Source organism: Panulirus ornatus, chromosome 52 (assembly GCF_036320965.1).
Source record: "Panulirus ornatus isolate Po-2019 chromosome 52, ASM3632096v1, whole genome shotgun sequence".
NCBI lineage: Eukaryota > Metazoa > Arthropoda > Malacostraca > Decapoda > Palinuridae > Panulirus > Panulirus ornatus.
Window position 1 is genome coordinate 22,023,378 of NC_092275.1, and position 15,759 is coordinate 22,039,136.

General features: G+C 37.6%; 1 protein-coding gene across 1 annotated transcript; it reads left to right on the forward strand.

Moving 5' to 3' along the window:
* The first annotated feature begins 2,248 nt into the window (after nt 1–2,248).
* On the forward strand, nt 2,249–4,417 carry LOC139764982 (molt-inhibiting hormone-like). Its single transcript, XM_071692035.1, has 3 exons — nt 2,249–2,522; nt 2,981–3,165; nt 3,762–4,417. Exons 1-3 carry the CDS (start codon nt 2,457–2,459, stop codon nt 3,874–3,876), a joined length of 366 nt encoding a protein of 121 aa, XP_071548136.1. The 5' UTR covers nt 2,249–2,456; the 3' UTR covers nt 3,877–4,417.
* Nucleotides 4,418–15,759: the final 11,342 nt, after the last annotated feature.

Consider the following 15,759-nt stretch of genomic DNA (forward strand, 5'->3'; position numbering starts at 1 on the left):
TCTCTTTTTCACCTCTTACACCTTTCTCTTGACATCTTGCCTCTTTCTCTTATACGTCTCCCAGTCATTTGCACTATTTCCCTGCAACGCTCGCCGAAATGCTTCTCTTTTCTCTTTCTCTAAAAATCTTACTTCTTCATCCCACCACTCACTACCCTTTTTAATCTGCCCATCTGCAACCTTTCTGATGCCACACCCGTCTTTTTCCATTCTGCCGTCAATATCTGGTACTTCCTCACAAAGGTGTCCTTTCCAAGCTCACTTACTCTCACCACTCTCTTCACCCCAACATTCTGTCTTCTTTTCTGTAAACCTCTACATATCTTCACCCTCGCCTCCACAACATGATGATGAGACATCCCTCCAGTTGCCCCTCTCAGCACACTAACATCCAAAAGTCTCTCTTTCATACGCCCATGAATTAACACGTAAACCAATGATTCTGTTATTGTTATTACTATTATTATTACTATTGTCATTATTATTATTATTGTTATTATTATTACTATTAGTATTATCATTATTATTATCATTATTATTGTTGTTATCATTATTATTATTATTATTACTATCATTATTATCATTATTATTATTATCATTATTATTGTTATTTTTAGTATTAGTAGTAGAAGTATTAGTAATAGTAGTATTAGTATCATGATCATACTTTATCATTACTATTACATTATCATTATCTTATCCTTATAGTTATTATTTATCTAGTGTTTCTATAATCCATGAAATATGTACAGATTATATTCTTCCTTCGTCCATTAGCGAAAAATGAAATAGTATTTCGTAAACTCGAAAAATAGTATTTCGTAAATCTCTCTATCATATCCCTATCTCTTTGATGGAGAAATGCAGGAAAGGGCTTTTTTTGTTTCCCTTATGCTAGAGTTACCTACTTATGAATTCTTTCTTTGCTGGTTGCTGTCTATATAGATAATTTTTTTTTCAGTTTAGTGGCTCCAGAGCAAAGACTACACTATGGGAATGCTACACTATGGGAAGGATACAATATGGGGAAACTGTCTTTTTATCAAGGAATGTAAATAGCTGAACAGAGATTACAGCGATATCAAAGAGACTAAAACTAATATAGGTAACTCTTTTACTTACAAAGTCCAAAGCTCAGTCGCGAAATGCAGTATGTCTCAGTCCTTAAATATCTATGTATCGGAACTCATTACTGTCAAGGAGTTTTACCAGCATTACTTAAAGAAAACATGACGAAAAATGTGTAAATTTTGGTAAAAGTTGCTTAGAACTGTTGAATTTTGACCACCATAGAAATGACAAAAAAAAGGTAAGTAATAGATTTGACCTCCGTTATGCCTGATTTGAGGCAGGAAAGAGACATTTATGTTCCTATCTTTAGGAATAACAGGTGAATTATTGTAAAGGAATGGGGAATACGTGAACTTTATTCCCTACAGAGTAACATATTCTAGAGTTCATTTTTAGGGTAAATCCATTACAGAATGTTTTAATAGCACAATGGTCATAATCTTACTTTTTTTTGGTGGGTCTTTCCATGCCAGCAGGATGGAGAGTGGCATTCATATTGAAAGGATCGAAAAGATCTATAACCACACACAGACTTTATTCCATCCAGGAAGGAAGTGACCCTAAAAATTATGCTATTTGAATATTAAAAGAGAAAATTAGATTCATCGTATTAATGTTGGGATATATATGACTTCCTGAAGAATATAAATCTTTGGTACCCTCTTTCTTGTGTCTTTCCTAATAACTAGAAACTATTGATTTTTGAATGTCAAGCATTCCACTTGCTCAAAATACTAATTTCTGTTTCCTTCTATTTTTTGTTAATGTTAAGTATCTTTTTATCTCATTTCCATGTTTCGTCTTTTGCTTGGAAGGATTGAAGCATTCTGTTTGTGAAGGAAGGCTTCAGTATATGAAAAGGTATCTTATTAGCTGTAGAGACTTGTATTCCATACTTCAATGTTTTCTTGCTATAGGAATGCGTCTCTTAGCGTGAGTGTGTGTGTGTGTTTGTGTGTGTGTGTGTGTGTGTGTGTGTGTGTGTGTGTGTGTGTGTGTGTGTGTGTGTAGGTGTCATTTATCGTTCTTAACTATTATATAGATTAACCACGGGTCATTATAATGAAAACCTTTCGTTGGAGAGACCATTTGATATACCCGAGTTTTTTCAAGTTGTGCGCACTGACGTCACATACGGAACACTGGCCGAGTATATAAGGGGCACCATCGCCTGCCGTGGACAGGATCTCCACAGCTTTTGCCCTGGTGCATTTCCACTGGCGACACCCCCTTGCCTGATCCCTCCCTCCTTCCTTCTACCATAACTTCTCTACCTCTCTCACTGTTCACCCACGACCCTCTCTTCTCCAGCCCTTCACAGCCACACGCATACAGACATCTTCGAAGGAAGTTGACCAGCGACACATATCACCCTGCCAAATACCATGTCTCAAAAGATGAATGCATCCCAAGTGACCGCAGCCCGAACGGTGCCAGGCTTCTCCTTGCAGGTTAATACCAGAGTTGATAAATTTTCAAGTGTCTTCTGCAGCTTCTCTGTATTTTATAGCAAGAGTATTTTGTGGATATATTTTATGTGAGACAGTAGTAATCTGTGCTTATAGATTTTCACAATTCCCTCTGTGCCGAAATCTAAACAAGTTTAGTATGAATGTAAAGGCTGTGTGAGGCATTGACTTTGTTTTGTATCTCTAAAATATGTAGTGAGACTGGTGTATGTGTTACCCTCGACGTATGGTGTGGCAGACGAGAAACGTCAGATAATTCGATAGTTTTGGCAATTCACACATAAATAGTTTAAAAACATATTCGTAAATCTTGACACGAAATAGTTTTGTTAAAATCATAGGTATCGTTGAACTAAAACGTTATTCCAGTGTATACGATATGGAGATCGAGAGATATCCAACACCTTCCACATTTAACATCATTTCATTTGACCCAACAGAAGGTGCAGCTGATTCTATTGGTAGTTCTCCTGGGATGCATCATGATGGGGCAGTGCTCTGCTAGATTCTCCTTCAATGAATGCCCCGGGATATTCGGCAATCGAGACGCGTACGACAAAGTGGAACAAGTTTGTGATGACTGCTACAATCTCTTTCGTGATGAAGAACTTTCTGGGAAATGCAGGTGAGCTTCATCCTTGTCCTTACAGGGGCACTAGGTGCCATAGGTACGCTGCCGAAGAGGAGGACAATGATGATGATCTGATTCATATCCAGAAATCACGACTCTCTAGTGACACAAATACGTCATAGAAATTTTTCTTTTTATGTTCACTCTCTACATTCTCGCAGATACGCAGGATTACTGGTGAGGATGTAATACGAATGAGTAACTGTGTTATACAAGTTTGTCAATCAAATATAAATCTGTCAGGATATGGTGAAATATGATGAGGATGAACATCAACACGAGAAATGCTAGAGGTCAAAATGTATTATGCTGTATTTGGTGTTGGTTCAAATTAGGTGACCGTCTGACATGGCACCAAAAGAGGAATATATCAAAACTTTGTACTAGATTTAGAATTTGTCCCTATGATTCTTAAAGACTTTTAACGTAGTTATCTAAGTAATATAATTCACTCGATAATCTTTTCCGAAACATATAGAGATATTGATAGTGTACTTGCATGTGCAATGGAAGGAGGCATAGGAAAATGATTGTTTTATAGAGCACTTGTTTCTGTTGAAAGGAACTAAGTATAATTCTTTGTTTTGCAGGGCAAACTGTTTCTTGAACAATTACTTCTTCGTGTGCCTCTTCGCCATGGAAAGGGAAAGCGAGTTGAAAGACTTCAGCCGTCGGCTTAGCATTCTAAACGCTGGACGATGGTAAGGATCACACCCATCAGCTCGAACAACGCCCATGATCTAACAACCATCAGGTCAACCATTCACGCCCCTACCACACCCATGGTCTCCAGCTACTTACCTACACATATACGAGCCACACCCATGTTTTCCTCAGTTCCTGACATCCTCTCCCACGATCAAGATTGATGGCCTCCAGGGAACATTCTTCACGCCCATAAACCATGCCAGATAACAGCTGTGATTGCGAACTAGGGTCATGCATAGTTGATGGTACGAATATACGACTGGTAGCATTATTCATGCCATCCATGTCTTGCAAAGTAATGCCCATACTTAAATCAACATGCATTTCATCCAAAAATTCCAAAAGCTCGGAAATTACCGAGAAAAGTAATCAAAGTGTATTTTCGCAAATAGGTATGGCCATTTTCGTTACAAACAAGCTTTTTTTTGTATAATTCATGGAACAGCTATCTTTTTATGTATGCATTTTTAGCAGTTTCTCTGGAGGTGATATATATATATATATATATATATATATATATATATATATATATATATACACGAACAAATGCATATGAACGAGCACCTTCATCGAACATAGAAACCTCCAACAGACAGGATCGAACCCGGGATCCTGTGCAACAGACGGAAGCGCTACCGCTAGGCTATGATCATAGCCTAGCATTAGCGCTCCGCCTTGTTGCACAGGGTCTCGAGTTCGATCCTTGCCTTGGGAGGTTTGTATGTTCTATGAAATATATATATATATATATATATATATATATATATATATATATATATATATATATATATATATATATATATATATATATATATATTCAGATAGTAAAAGTCAATAATCTTATATTTTTTCTTAGTCATCTTACATTTACTAAGTGTTTGGAGTAGGCTGAAACCCTGGGGACTGTATGTTTACTGAGCCCTAATTATAAACATTCCACGAATAAACAAAATGTATATATATATATATACATATATACATATATCGATAGCAAGTCATGCATTTCAAGTCATCCTTTTCCTTTAAGAGAAAGAAATTCTGGACCCCAAGCCAATTAAGTTACTTGAATGGCAGTTGTACAATGGAACAAATACACTGGAAGCACCCAGAAGGTAAGGTACTTGTGTACTCGACTATGGGACGACCAAATTGTCGAGTGATAGACATATGCAATGCATAACCTGAAGCAAACTCAGGTTTTAAGATCTAACTTTAATTAATGATTCTCAAGCAGGAGGCCTCAGGAACAGTGGTACAATCCAGGCATCTCCTTAGTGTGACGCAGATATCTCCTCCTTGTACCGGTGATATCTTGCTGGTGTGACGCATGTATATCCTCTTCATACCGGTGTGAAGCAAATACCTCCCGTTTGCTGCGTAGAATTACCTGCCTGATGTAAGTACAAATCACTGACATTGAAGGAAGGGTGCCTTGAAATGTCGGGAACCAATGCTTGACATGAAAACTCTTTCAAGTTATTTAGTAATCGGAAAACTACTTGGTCGTTTCCTTATGAAATGGTACAAGAGGACACTACGCCTTTCTCTTACAGAAAATCCTAAAGGAGACAAGTCGCTAAGATGAAGGTTTAACAACGAAGATGAATCATGAAAGATATCACCTCTCCTTGATTCAATAGGTAAACATTGAGAAATCTAATATCATGACTGGAATGAGGAAAGCCAAAGATATCCCTTTGGGTTGACGGTCAGAAACCACATATTTCCACTCCCTAACAACAGAAGCTTCGAAGTAGACATCTTAGTAGTGAACAGTCAGCTGTGGTTTGATTTTTTTTAGCTTACCACAGGTTTATCTTATTTCAATTAATCTAAGGAAGAAAATTTTCATCTATAATTTTTATCCATTTTCAGAGGATGAAAAGGATGACTTCAACCCTGTTTCATTCAAGGGGAATAATATTTCTTGTTCATAGGACACTAACAGGTTGTGTCAATACTGCACAAGTAGATTGAAGGCATTAAGCTCTCTTGACCTAGACACATAAGAATTCCATCTCATCTCCAGGTAACTCGCCCCGTTCTCAAAATCGTCTTAACACCTAAGTATTGCGATCAAGGGAATCGCCTCTTATACAGTGCAGTGTGTGTGTGTGTGTGTGTGTGTGTGTGTGTGTGTGTGTGTGTGTGTGTGTGTGTGCGTATGTGTGTGTTTGTATGTGTGTGTGTGTGTGTGTGTGTGTGTGTGTGTGTGTGTGTGGTGTGTGTGTATGTGTGTGTGTGTTTGTATGTGTGTGTGTGTGTGTGTGTGTGTGTGTGTGTGTGTGTGCGTATGTGTGTGTTTGTATGTGTTTGTATGTGTGTGTGTGTGTGTGTGTGTGTGTGTGTGTGTGTGTGTGTGTGGTGTGTGTGTTCTTGTGTGTGTGTGTGTGTGTGTGTGAGTGTGTGTGTGTGTGTGAGTGGATGTGTATTTTTGCATACCAGACTTGGGTTGTAATCCCTGACTGTCTTTATACATCGTCTAGTCCATACCATTTTTTTTCATGAATAATCATCCATACCTTAAATCTGTATCTGTTGATCATTCATTATACACCTAAAGCTTAGATATGAAGGTAATGTCTTTGTTGTTCTTTTTTTCAGATTTTCTTCGAAAGTGGAACTCGAAGAGATCGCAGATTTCATATTACAGAGGAAATACATATATATATATATATATATATATATATATATATATATATATATATATATATATATATATATATATATATATATATATATATATATATATATATATATTGTATGGGATCTATGTAAACCATGAGTGATTAACATCTTATGTATTATTAACATTTTATTTAAGATAAGTAAATCATCGTGCGTTACTATTGTACAGGGATGAGGTGTGAAATGGAGTGACGCGCTGCGTATCTCTACAATCTTTAGTTTGTTGTTTGGTGTCATGTTCGATGAGAAGTGATGGAAGGGTTCTCGTCATGTTCAAACGTTTGCGAGGGAAAGGAATGCTTGCACGGACTTAATTCATGGCATTGGACCTCATGGGTATAATAGGTATGTTTTGCGGAGGCTTCAGTGTTTATTTTTCATTTGATTCTGGTAAATCATATGAGTTATGAGGTGAGGAAGTCTCATGGTGGCTGTGTCTTGCTCCGTTCATGGAGTCTTACTTAAATAGACAATTAGTATCTTGACATTTTCACTTACATATTTGTCACTGAATTGAAAAATGCAAATGATGTTGGATAAGGTATGTTTTACGCTTGTATAAATGTTTGGTTCATTGGAATCATGATTTCTGGGAGTCACTGGTACAGTCGTTGACTGGAGTCTTGAGGGTTCACTGGCGAGCTCACGGCTCTCGTATTCGAGTCATTATCGTATCGGAATCGTTTCGAATCTCGAGCCTTTGAATCATAGTGAGTGAAGCCAGTTGCCTCGGTCGTGTAAGACCGTTGCTCTGGTGAGAGTGTAGGTGAAGGATACGATAGACTTACCAGAGAATCATTTGCCATATGATAATTCTCGAGGTGTTGAATTACATTCACTCAGAATTGCCACAGTTAGTTAGTGGTTGACATTGGTTTCCTTAACGATTTAGGGTTGTTTCAAGCCTATTTGATTTTAAGATTATATTGTTATGCTCTATAATGGTCACGACCTCGACACGGAACCAGGCATCTCTCTCATTGCTTGTGATACCTGATGAAATAGTATTTTCGGGTTAGAGTAAGAACAGAGAAACTCGGCAACCTGAGTTAGTTTTCTTTTTTATATAATTCATTTTACGCTTTCTTTGCTCAGCAACAAAGAGTCGGGTTGGAGGGTATTAGGTGTTTTATGCAAGTGCGCGTTCATATGTAATATATTCGTGATCATACACCTCCGCGTTTGTATAGTAAGGTTCTGTGAAATGCTACCTGTTGGTAATGTGAGCCTGATAGGATTTGAATGATGTAGACTCAGTTGCTCATGGATGTGAGACGAAGGGTATTCGATTACTAGCAATCGAGTAGTCATTTCCCTATCAGAAGCGATCATAGCCTAGCCGTAACGCTCCCGCCAACCACACATAAGGTCCTGGGTTTGAATCTTGGCCGTTGGAGTGTTATGTGTTCAATGGAAAGGCGCCTTCATATGCACTGTATTCTTATATATATATACATATATATATATATATATATATATATATATATATATATATATATATATATATATATATATATATATTGGAAAAGATCACAATTTTGCTCGTGATCAAGTATATTCCTAGGAGTCCAAGGGAAAAATGAAGCATGATAATTTTGAATGTGCACTTTCATGAAATAATTTCATTATCATGGAACACACAGGAGAGAGATATGTCACTTGATATACAACGAAGAGACGTAGCTAGGACGCCATTTGGTAAACATGTGATTGTCCAAGACAGACAACGAGTGTATCATAAACTTATTATGTGGCCAAGAAGGTGAATTGTTTACAAATTATATCAAGAAGAAAGTTATCTAATTTGTATAGGCCATCAATAATATCATGATCTTTGCATATCTTATAATAGAAAATTCAATGATATTTCTCTTGTTACTGGAGTTAGAGTTCATAACTGACGTGGCATTACTCCAGTCAATACAATGATCATAGTTTTTATCGTGATTGAATTGGGTATTTGATTATTGTCCCATTCTTACAATATGTTGCTGTTGCTTAAGTCTGCCAGAAAGATCCTTACCAGTCTGCCCAATATAAACTTATCAGTTTCTACATTGCACTTTATAGATGTACCCAGGGGATTTTCTGGTGAGTTCCTGGTTAAGATATTCTTTATAGTATTATTGTTGCCGAAGGCAACATTTACAGTAAAGGATTTAAGCAACATGGGAATAAAGTAAACTCATTATTAAAAGGGAGAACTAAAAGATTCTTGGTGTCAATAGGTTTGGGCCCAACTCTATAAAATGAGTTATTAGATAACTTAAGAGATTTATGAATGAATTTTCTAGGGTACTTTAATTTAGATCTATTAGAAAATATCATTTCAAACCCATCATCGATATGCTCTGGACTGCAAATGCGTAATGCCCTAAGAAACATAGATTGAAATGATGATAATTCAGCTCTGTCATGTTGAGATGAGTAATAATGGCTATATATGAGCATACATTGGTAGGTTTTCTGTATATGCTAAACATAAACTTTTTTCCTTGCCTTTGGATCATGGAATGTAAAAATGGTAACATACCATCATTTTCATTTTCTACAGTAAATTTGATGGAAGGTACTGAACTGTTAAGTAAAGGGAGAAATATTTGTCAATTTTCATTTGTTGGCCAAACACAAATTACATCATCTTCATACCTAAACCAAAAAGCATTAGAAGGTAAGATACACTTTAGTGATTTTGTTTCAAAAAATCCATAAAAGATTACTTAGTACAGGTGAAAGAGGGTTACCCATTACCATGCCAATTCTATAAGCAAATTATCCATTGAATTGAAATACACATTCTTTTATACACAATTTTATCAGTTCAGTGAAAACAGACTTTGGAACAGGTAAATGAATATCACCCAAAACATCAAATAAAAATTTTACAAGGTCATCAACTGGAACCTTTGTGAAAAGTGAGGAAACATCCAAGCTAACAAGTTTGAAATCAAAATAAACATTGATATTGTTAAGCTTGTTAACTAAAACTATATTGTTCATATTAGATTTTGATATCTTACCCACTAAAGGGCTTAATGAAGAAACTAACAATTTTGATAATCTATATATGATGTAGCCTACTGACCTCGGTATAGGTCTTGCTTGAAAATTCTGTTCATGTGTTTTAACATGTCCATACATATATGGCAATGAAGGGGACAGAGATGGCAAACTTTTGATAAGAAAACCATTACCTTTCAACAACTTTATTTTTTATTGAAATGAGAATTAACTGCCTCTAGGGGATTCAATTTAGATAATTACTTTGGTCCATAATCACAACACTGTTAGTGTTATCTGCTTTAGAAATATGTACACCACTGGTTTTTTTTTTAGGTGTTAATAGCTATTATAAATCTTTTCTGGCAATTAGGTTCCACTGATTTTGATAACCTGGCATACACCAAACCCTTATAGATATCAATTTCATCGTTAGTTAAATTACTGTATTTCTCTAAACTGGAAAAGGACTTTGTGTCATGAACACAGCTGGCTTCCCTGTTAGAGCACACAAAACTTAATCCGAATCCAAGAGCACACAAGGAATCCTTATCTAGATGTTTATTGGACCTCACGTTAGCGAGTTACTGCATGGAAACAGAAGAAAGAATGGCCCAACCCACCCACCTACACATGTATATACATGTACATACATGTACGCACATGTACATACATATACATTTGAACGTATTCATACATGCACATACACAGACATATATATATATATATATATATATATATATATATATATATATATATATATATATATATATATATATATATATATAAACACATGTACAAATTGATACATGATGCCTTCATCTATTTTCGCCGCCACCGCGCTACACACGAAATGGCAGCCCCCTCCCTCCCCTGGAGGGATGTCTGATCATTATCTTGTGGAGGCGAAGGTGAAGATTTTTATGGGTTTTCAGAAAAGAAGAGAGAATGTTGGGGTGAAGAGAGTGGTGAGAGTAAGTGAGCTTGGGAAGGAGACTTGTGTGAGGAAGTACCAGTAGAGACTGAGTACAGAATGGAAAAAGGTGAGAACAAAGGAGGTAAGGGAAGTGGGGGAGGAATGGGACGTGTTTAGGGAAGTAGTGATGGCTTGCGCAAAAGATGCTTGTGGCATGAGAAGCGTGGGAGGTCGGTTGATTAGAAAGGGTTGTGAGTGGTGGGATGAAGAAGTAAGATTATTAGTGAAAGAGAAGAGAGAGTGGTAGATGTATAAAAGAAAGAGACAGGAGGTCAAGAGAAAGATGCAAGAGGTGAAAAAGAGGGCAGATGAGAGTTGGGGTGAGAGAGTATCATTAAATTTTAGGGAGAACATAAAGATGTTCTGGAAGGAGGTAAATAAAGTGCGTAAGACAAGGGAGCAAATGGGAACTTCAGTGAAGGGGGCTGATGGGGAGGTGATAACAAGTAGGGTGATGTGAGGAGATGGAGTGAGTATTTTGAAGGTTTGCTGAATGTGTTTGATGATAGAGTGGCATATATAGGGTGTTTTGGTCGAGGTGGTGTGCAAAGTGAGAGGGTCAGGGAAAATGATTTGGTAAACAGAGAAGAGGTAGTAAAAGCTTTGCGGAAGATGAAAGCCGGCAAGGCAGCAGCTTTGGATGGTATTGAAATGGAATTTATTGAAAAAGGGGGTGACTGTATTGTTGACTGGTTGGTAAGGTTATTTAATGTATGTATAATTCATGGTGAGGTGCCTGGGGATTGGCGGAATGCGTGCATGGTGCCATTGTACAAAGGCAAAGGGGTTAAGAGTGAGTGCTCAAATTACAAAGGTATAAGTTTGTAGAGTATTCCTGTTAAATTATATGGAAGGGTATTGATTGAGAGGGTGAAGGCATGTACAGAGCATCAGATTGGGGAAGAGCAGTGTGGTTTCAGAAGTGGAAGAGGATGTGTGGAGCAGTTGTTTGCTTTGAAGAATGTGTGTGAGTAATACTTAGAAAAGCAAATGGATTTGTATGTAGCATTTATGGATCTGGAGAAGGCATATAATAGAGTTGATAGAGATGCTCTGTGGAAGGTACTAAGAATATATGGTGTGGGAGGCAAGTTGTTAGAAGCAGTGAAAAGTGTTTATCGAGGATTTAAGGCATGTGTACGTGTAGGAAGAGAGGAAAGTGATTGGTTCCCATTGAATGTGGGTTTGCGGCAGGGGTGTGTGATGTCTCCATGGTTGTTTAATTTGTTTATGGATGGGGTTGTTAGGGAGGTGAATGGAAGATTTTTTGAAAGAGGGGCAAGTATGAAGTCTGTTGGGGATGAGAGAGCTTGGGAAGTGAGTCAGTTGTTTTTCGCTGATGATACAGTGCTGGTGGCTGATTCATGTGAGAAACTGCAGTAGCTGCTGACTGAGTTTGGTAAAGTGTGTGAAAGAAGAAAGTTAAGAGTAAATGTGAATAAGAGCAAGGTTATTAGGTACAGTAGGGTTGAGGGTCAAGTCAATTGGGAGGTAAGTTTGAATGGAGAAAAACTGGAGGAAGTAAAGTGTTTTAGATATCTGGGAGTGGATCTGGCAGCGGATGAAATCATTGAAGCGAAAGTGAATGATAGGGTGGGGGAGGGGGCGAAAATTCTGGGAGCCTTGAAGAATGTTTGGAAGTCGAGAACATTATCAAGGAAAGCAAAAATGGGTATGTTTGAAGTAATAGAAACTTCTGCAGTTTCTCACATGAATCAGCCACCAGCGCTGTATCATCAGCGAACAACAACTGACTCACTTCCCAAGCTCTCTCATCCACAACAGACTGCATACTTGCCCCTCTTTCAAAAACTCTTGCATTCACCTCCCTAACAACCCCATCCATAAACAAATTAAACAAGCATGGAGGCATCACACACCCCTGCCGCAAACCTATATTCACTGAGAACCAATAATTTTCCTCTCTTCCTACACGTACACATGCCTTACATCGTCGATAAACACTTTTCACTGCTTCTAACAAACTTGCCTCCCACACCATATATTCTTAATACCTTCCACAGAGCATCTCCATCGACTCTATCATATGCCTTCTCCAGATCCATAAATGCTACATACAAATGCATTTGCTTTTCTAAGTATTTCTCACATACATTCTTCAAAGCAAACACCTGATCCACACATCCTCTACCACTTCTGAAACCACACTGCTCTTCCCCAATCTGATACTCTGTACATGACTTCATCCTCTCAATCAATACCCTTCCATATAATTTACCAGGAATACTCTACAAACTTATACCTCTGTAATTTGAGCACTCACTCTTATCACCTTTGCCTTTGTACAATGGCACTATGCAAGCATTCCGCCAATCCTTAGGCACCTCACCATGAATCATACATACATTAAATAACCTTACCAATCAGTCAACAATACAGTCACCCCCCCTTTTTTTTTTTAATAAATTCCACTGAAATACCATCCAAACCTGTTGCCTTGCCGGATTTCATCTTCCGCAAAGCTTTTACTACCTCTTCTCTGTTTACCAAATCATTTTCCCTAACCCTCTCACTTTGCACACCACCTCGACCAAAACACCCTATATCTGCCACTCTATCGTCAAACACATTCAACAAACCTTCAAAATACTCACTCCATCTCCTTCTCTCATCAACACTACTTGTTATCATCTCCCCATTAGCCCCCTTCACTGAAGTTCCCATTTGCTCCGTTGTCTTGCGCACTTTATTTAACTCCTTCCAAAACATCTTTTTATTCTCCCTAAAATTCAATGATACTCTCTCAACCCAACTCTCATTTGCCCTCTTTTTCACCTCTTGCACCTTTCTCTTGACATCCTGTCTCTTTCTTTTATACATCTCCCACTCATTTTCCCTGCAAAAATCGTCCAAATGCCGAAAAAAAAAAAAAAAAAAAAAATATATATATATATATATATATATATATATATATATATATATATATATTTCCTTATATATATATATATATATATATATATATATATATATATATATATATATATATATATATATATATATTATTGTTGCTGAAGGCAACATTTATATTAAAGGATCTAATCAGCACGGGAAGTAAAGTAAAATTATTATTAAAAGGGAGAACTAAAAGATTCTTGGTGTCAATGGGAGGTTTGGGCTCAACTCTATAAAATGATTTCTTTTCTTTCTTAGGGGATTTATCAATGAAAGATCTAGGGTACTTTAACCTAGTTCCAATAGCATATTTCTTCTCAAACTCATCATCAATAAACTCTGGACTGCAAATACGTAATGCCCTGAGGAACATAGACTGAAATGATGATAATTTAACTCTGTCATGTTGAGATAAATAATAATGGATATATGAGCATACATTTGTAGGTTTTCTGTATATGCTAAACTTAAACTTGTTTCCTTGCCTATGGATCATGCAATCTAAAAATGGTAACATACCGTTATTTTCATTTTCTACACTAAATTTGATGGAAGGTACTAAATTGCATTAGAAGGTAAGATATCCTTTAGTAATTTTGTTTCAAAAAGTCCCATTGTCCACATAATACTTTATGATGCGGTCGTTGTCTGTCTTGGATAATCGCATGATGGCGTCCTAGCTACGTCTCTTCGTTGTATATCAACTGACTGTTATATTTCTCACTTGTGTCTCCACTGATGATGTAATTATTACACGAAAGTGCACTTCGGTACTTATCGTGTTTTATTTTCCCCGTGGACTCATAGGAATATACTTGATCACGCGCAAAACTGCGATCCTTTCAGCGACAATAAAAAAAAAAAAAAAAAAAAAAAAATATATATATATATATATATATATATATATATATATATATATATATATATTTTTTTTTTTTTTTTTGCTTTGTCGCTGTCTCCCGCGTTTGCGAGGTAGCGCAAGGAAACAGACGAAAGAAATGGCCCAACCCACCCCCATACACAATGTATATACATACACGTCCACACATACATACCTATACATCTCAATGTACACATATATATATACACAGACGGACACATACATATATACCCATTCACACAATTCACACTGTCTGCCTTTATTCATTCCCTTCGCCACCTCGCCACACATGGAATACCATCCCCCTCCCCCCTTATGTGTGCGAGGTAGCACAAGGAAAAGACAACAAAGGCCCCATTCGTTCACACTCAGTCTCTAGCTGTCATGCAATAATGCCCGAAACCACAGCTCCCTTTCCACATCCAGGCCCCACACAACTTTCCATGGTTTACCCCAGACGCTTCACATACCCTGATTCAATCCATTGACAGCACGTCAACCCCGGTATACCACATCGATCCAATTCACTCTATTCCTTGCCCTCCTTTCACCCTCCTGCATGTTCAGGCCCCGATCACACAAAATCTTTTTCACTCCATCTTTCCACCTCCAATTTGGTCTCCCACTTCTCCTCGTTCCCTCCACCTCCGACACATATATCCTCTTGGTCAATCATTCCTCACTCATTCTCTCCATGTGCCCAAACCATCTCAAAACACCCTCTTCTGCTCTCTCTCAAACAAGTTCTTTTTATTTCCACACAACTCTCTTACCCTTACATTACTTACTCGATCAAACCACCTCACACTACACATTGTCCTCAAACATCTCATTTCCAGCACATCCACGATCCTGCGCACAACTCTATCTATAGCCCACGCCTCGCAACCATACAAAATTGTTGGAACCACTATTCCTTAAAACATACACATTTTTCTTTCCGATATAATGTTCTCGACTTCCACACATTCTTCAAGGCTCCCAGAATTTTCGCCCCCTCCCCCACCCTATGATTCACTTCCGCTTCCATGGTTCCATCCGCTGCCAGATCCACTCCCAGATATCTAAAACACTTTACTTCCTCCAGTCTTTCTCCATTCAAACTTACCTCCCAATTGACTTGACCCTCAACCCTCCTGTACCTAATAACCTTGTTCTTATTCACATTTACAACCACTGACTCACTTCCCAAGCTCTCTCATCCACAACAGACTTCATACTTGCCCTTCTTTCCAAAACTCTTGCATTCACCTCCCTAACAACCCCATCCATAAACAAATTAAACAACCATGGAGACATCACACACCCCTGCCGCAAACCTACATTCACTGAGAACCAATCACTTTCCTCTCTTCCTACACGTACACATGCCTTACATCCTCGATAAAAACTTTTCAGTGCTTCTAACAACTTGCCTCCCACA

What these genes read in the sequence shown, in the direction of transcription:
- LOC139764982 (XM_071692035.1), top strand. Translation starts at nt 2,457, where the DNA reads ATGTCTCAAAAGATGAATGCATCCCAAGTGACCGCAGCCCGAACGGTG. An exon ending in TGCCAGGCTTCTCCTTGCAG is followed by an intron (nt 2,523 to 2,980) that starts GTTAATACCAGA and finishes TTGACCCAACAG; the next exon opens with AAGGTGCAGCTGATTCTATT. An exon ending in GAACTTTCTGGGAAATGCAG is followed by an intron (nt 3,166 to 3,761) that starts GTGAGCTTCATC and finishes TTTGTTTTGCAG; the next exon opens with GGCAAACTGTTTCTTGAACA.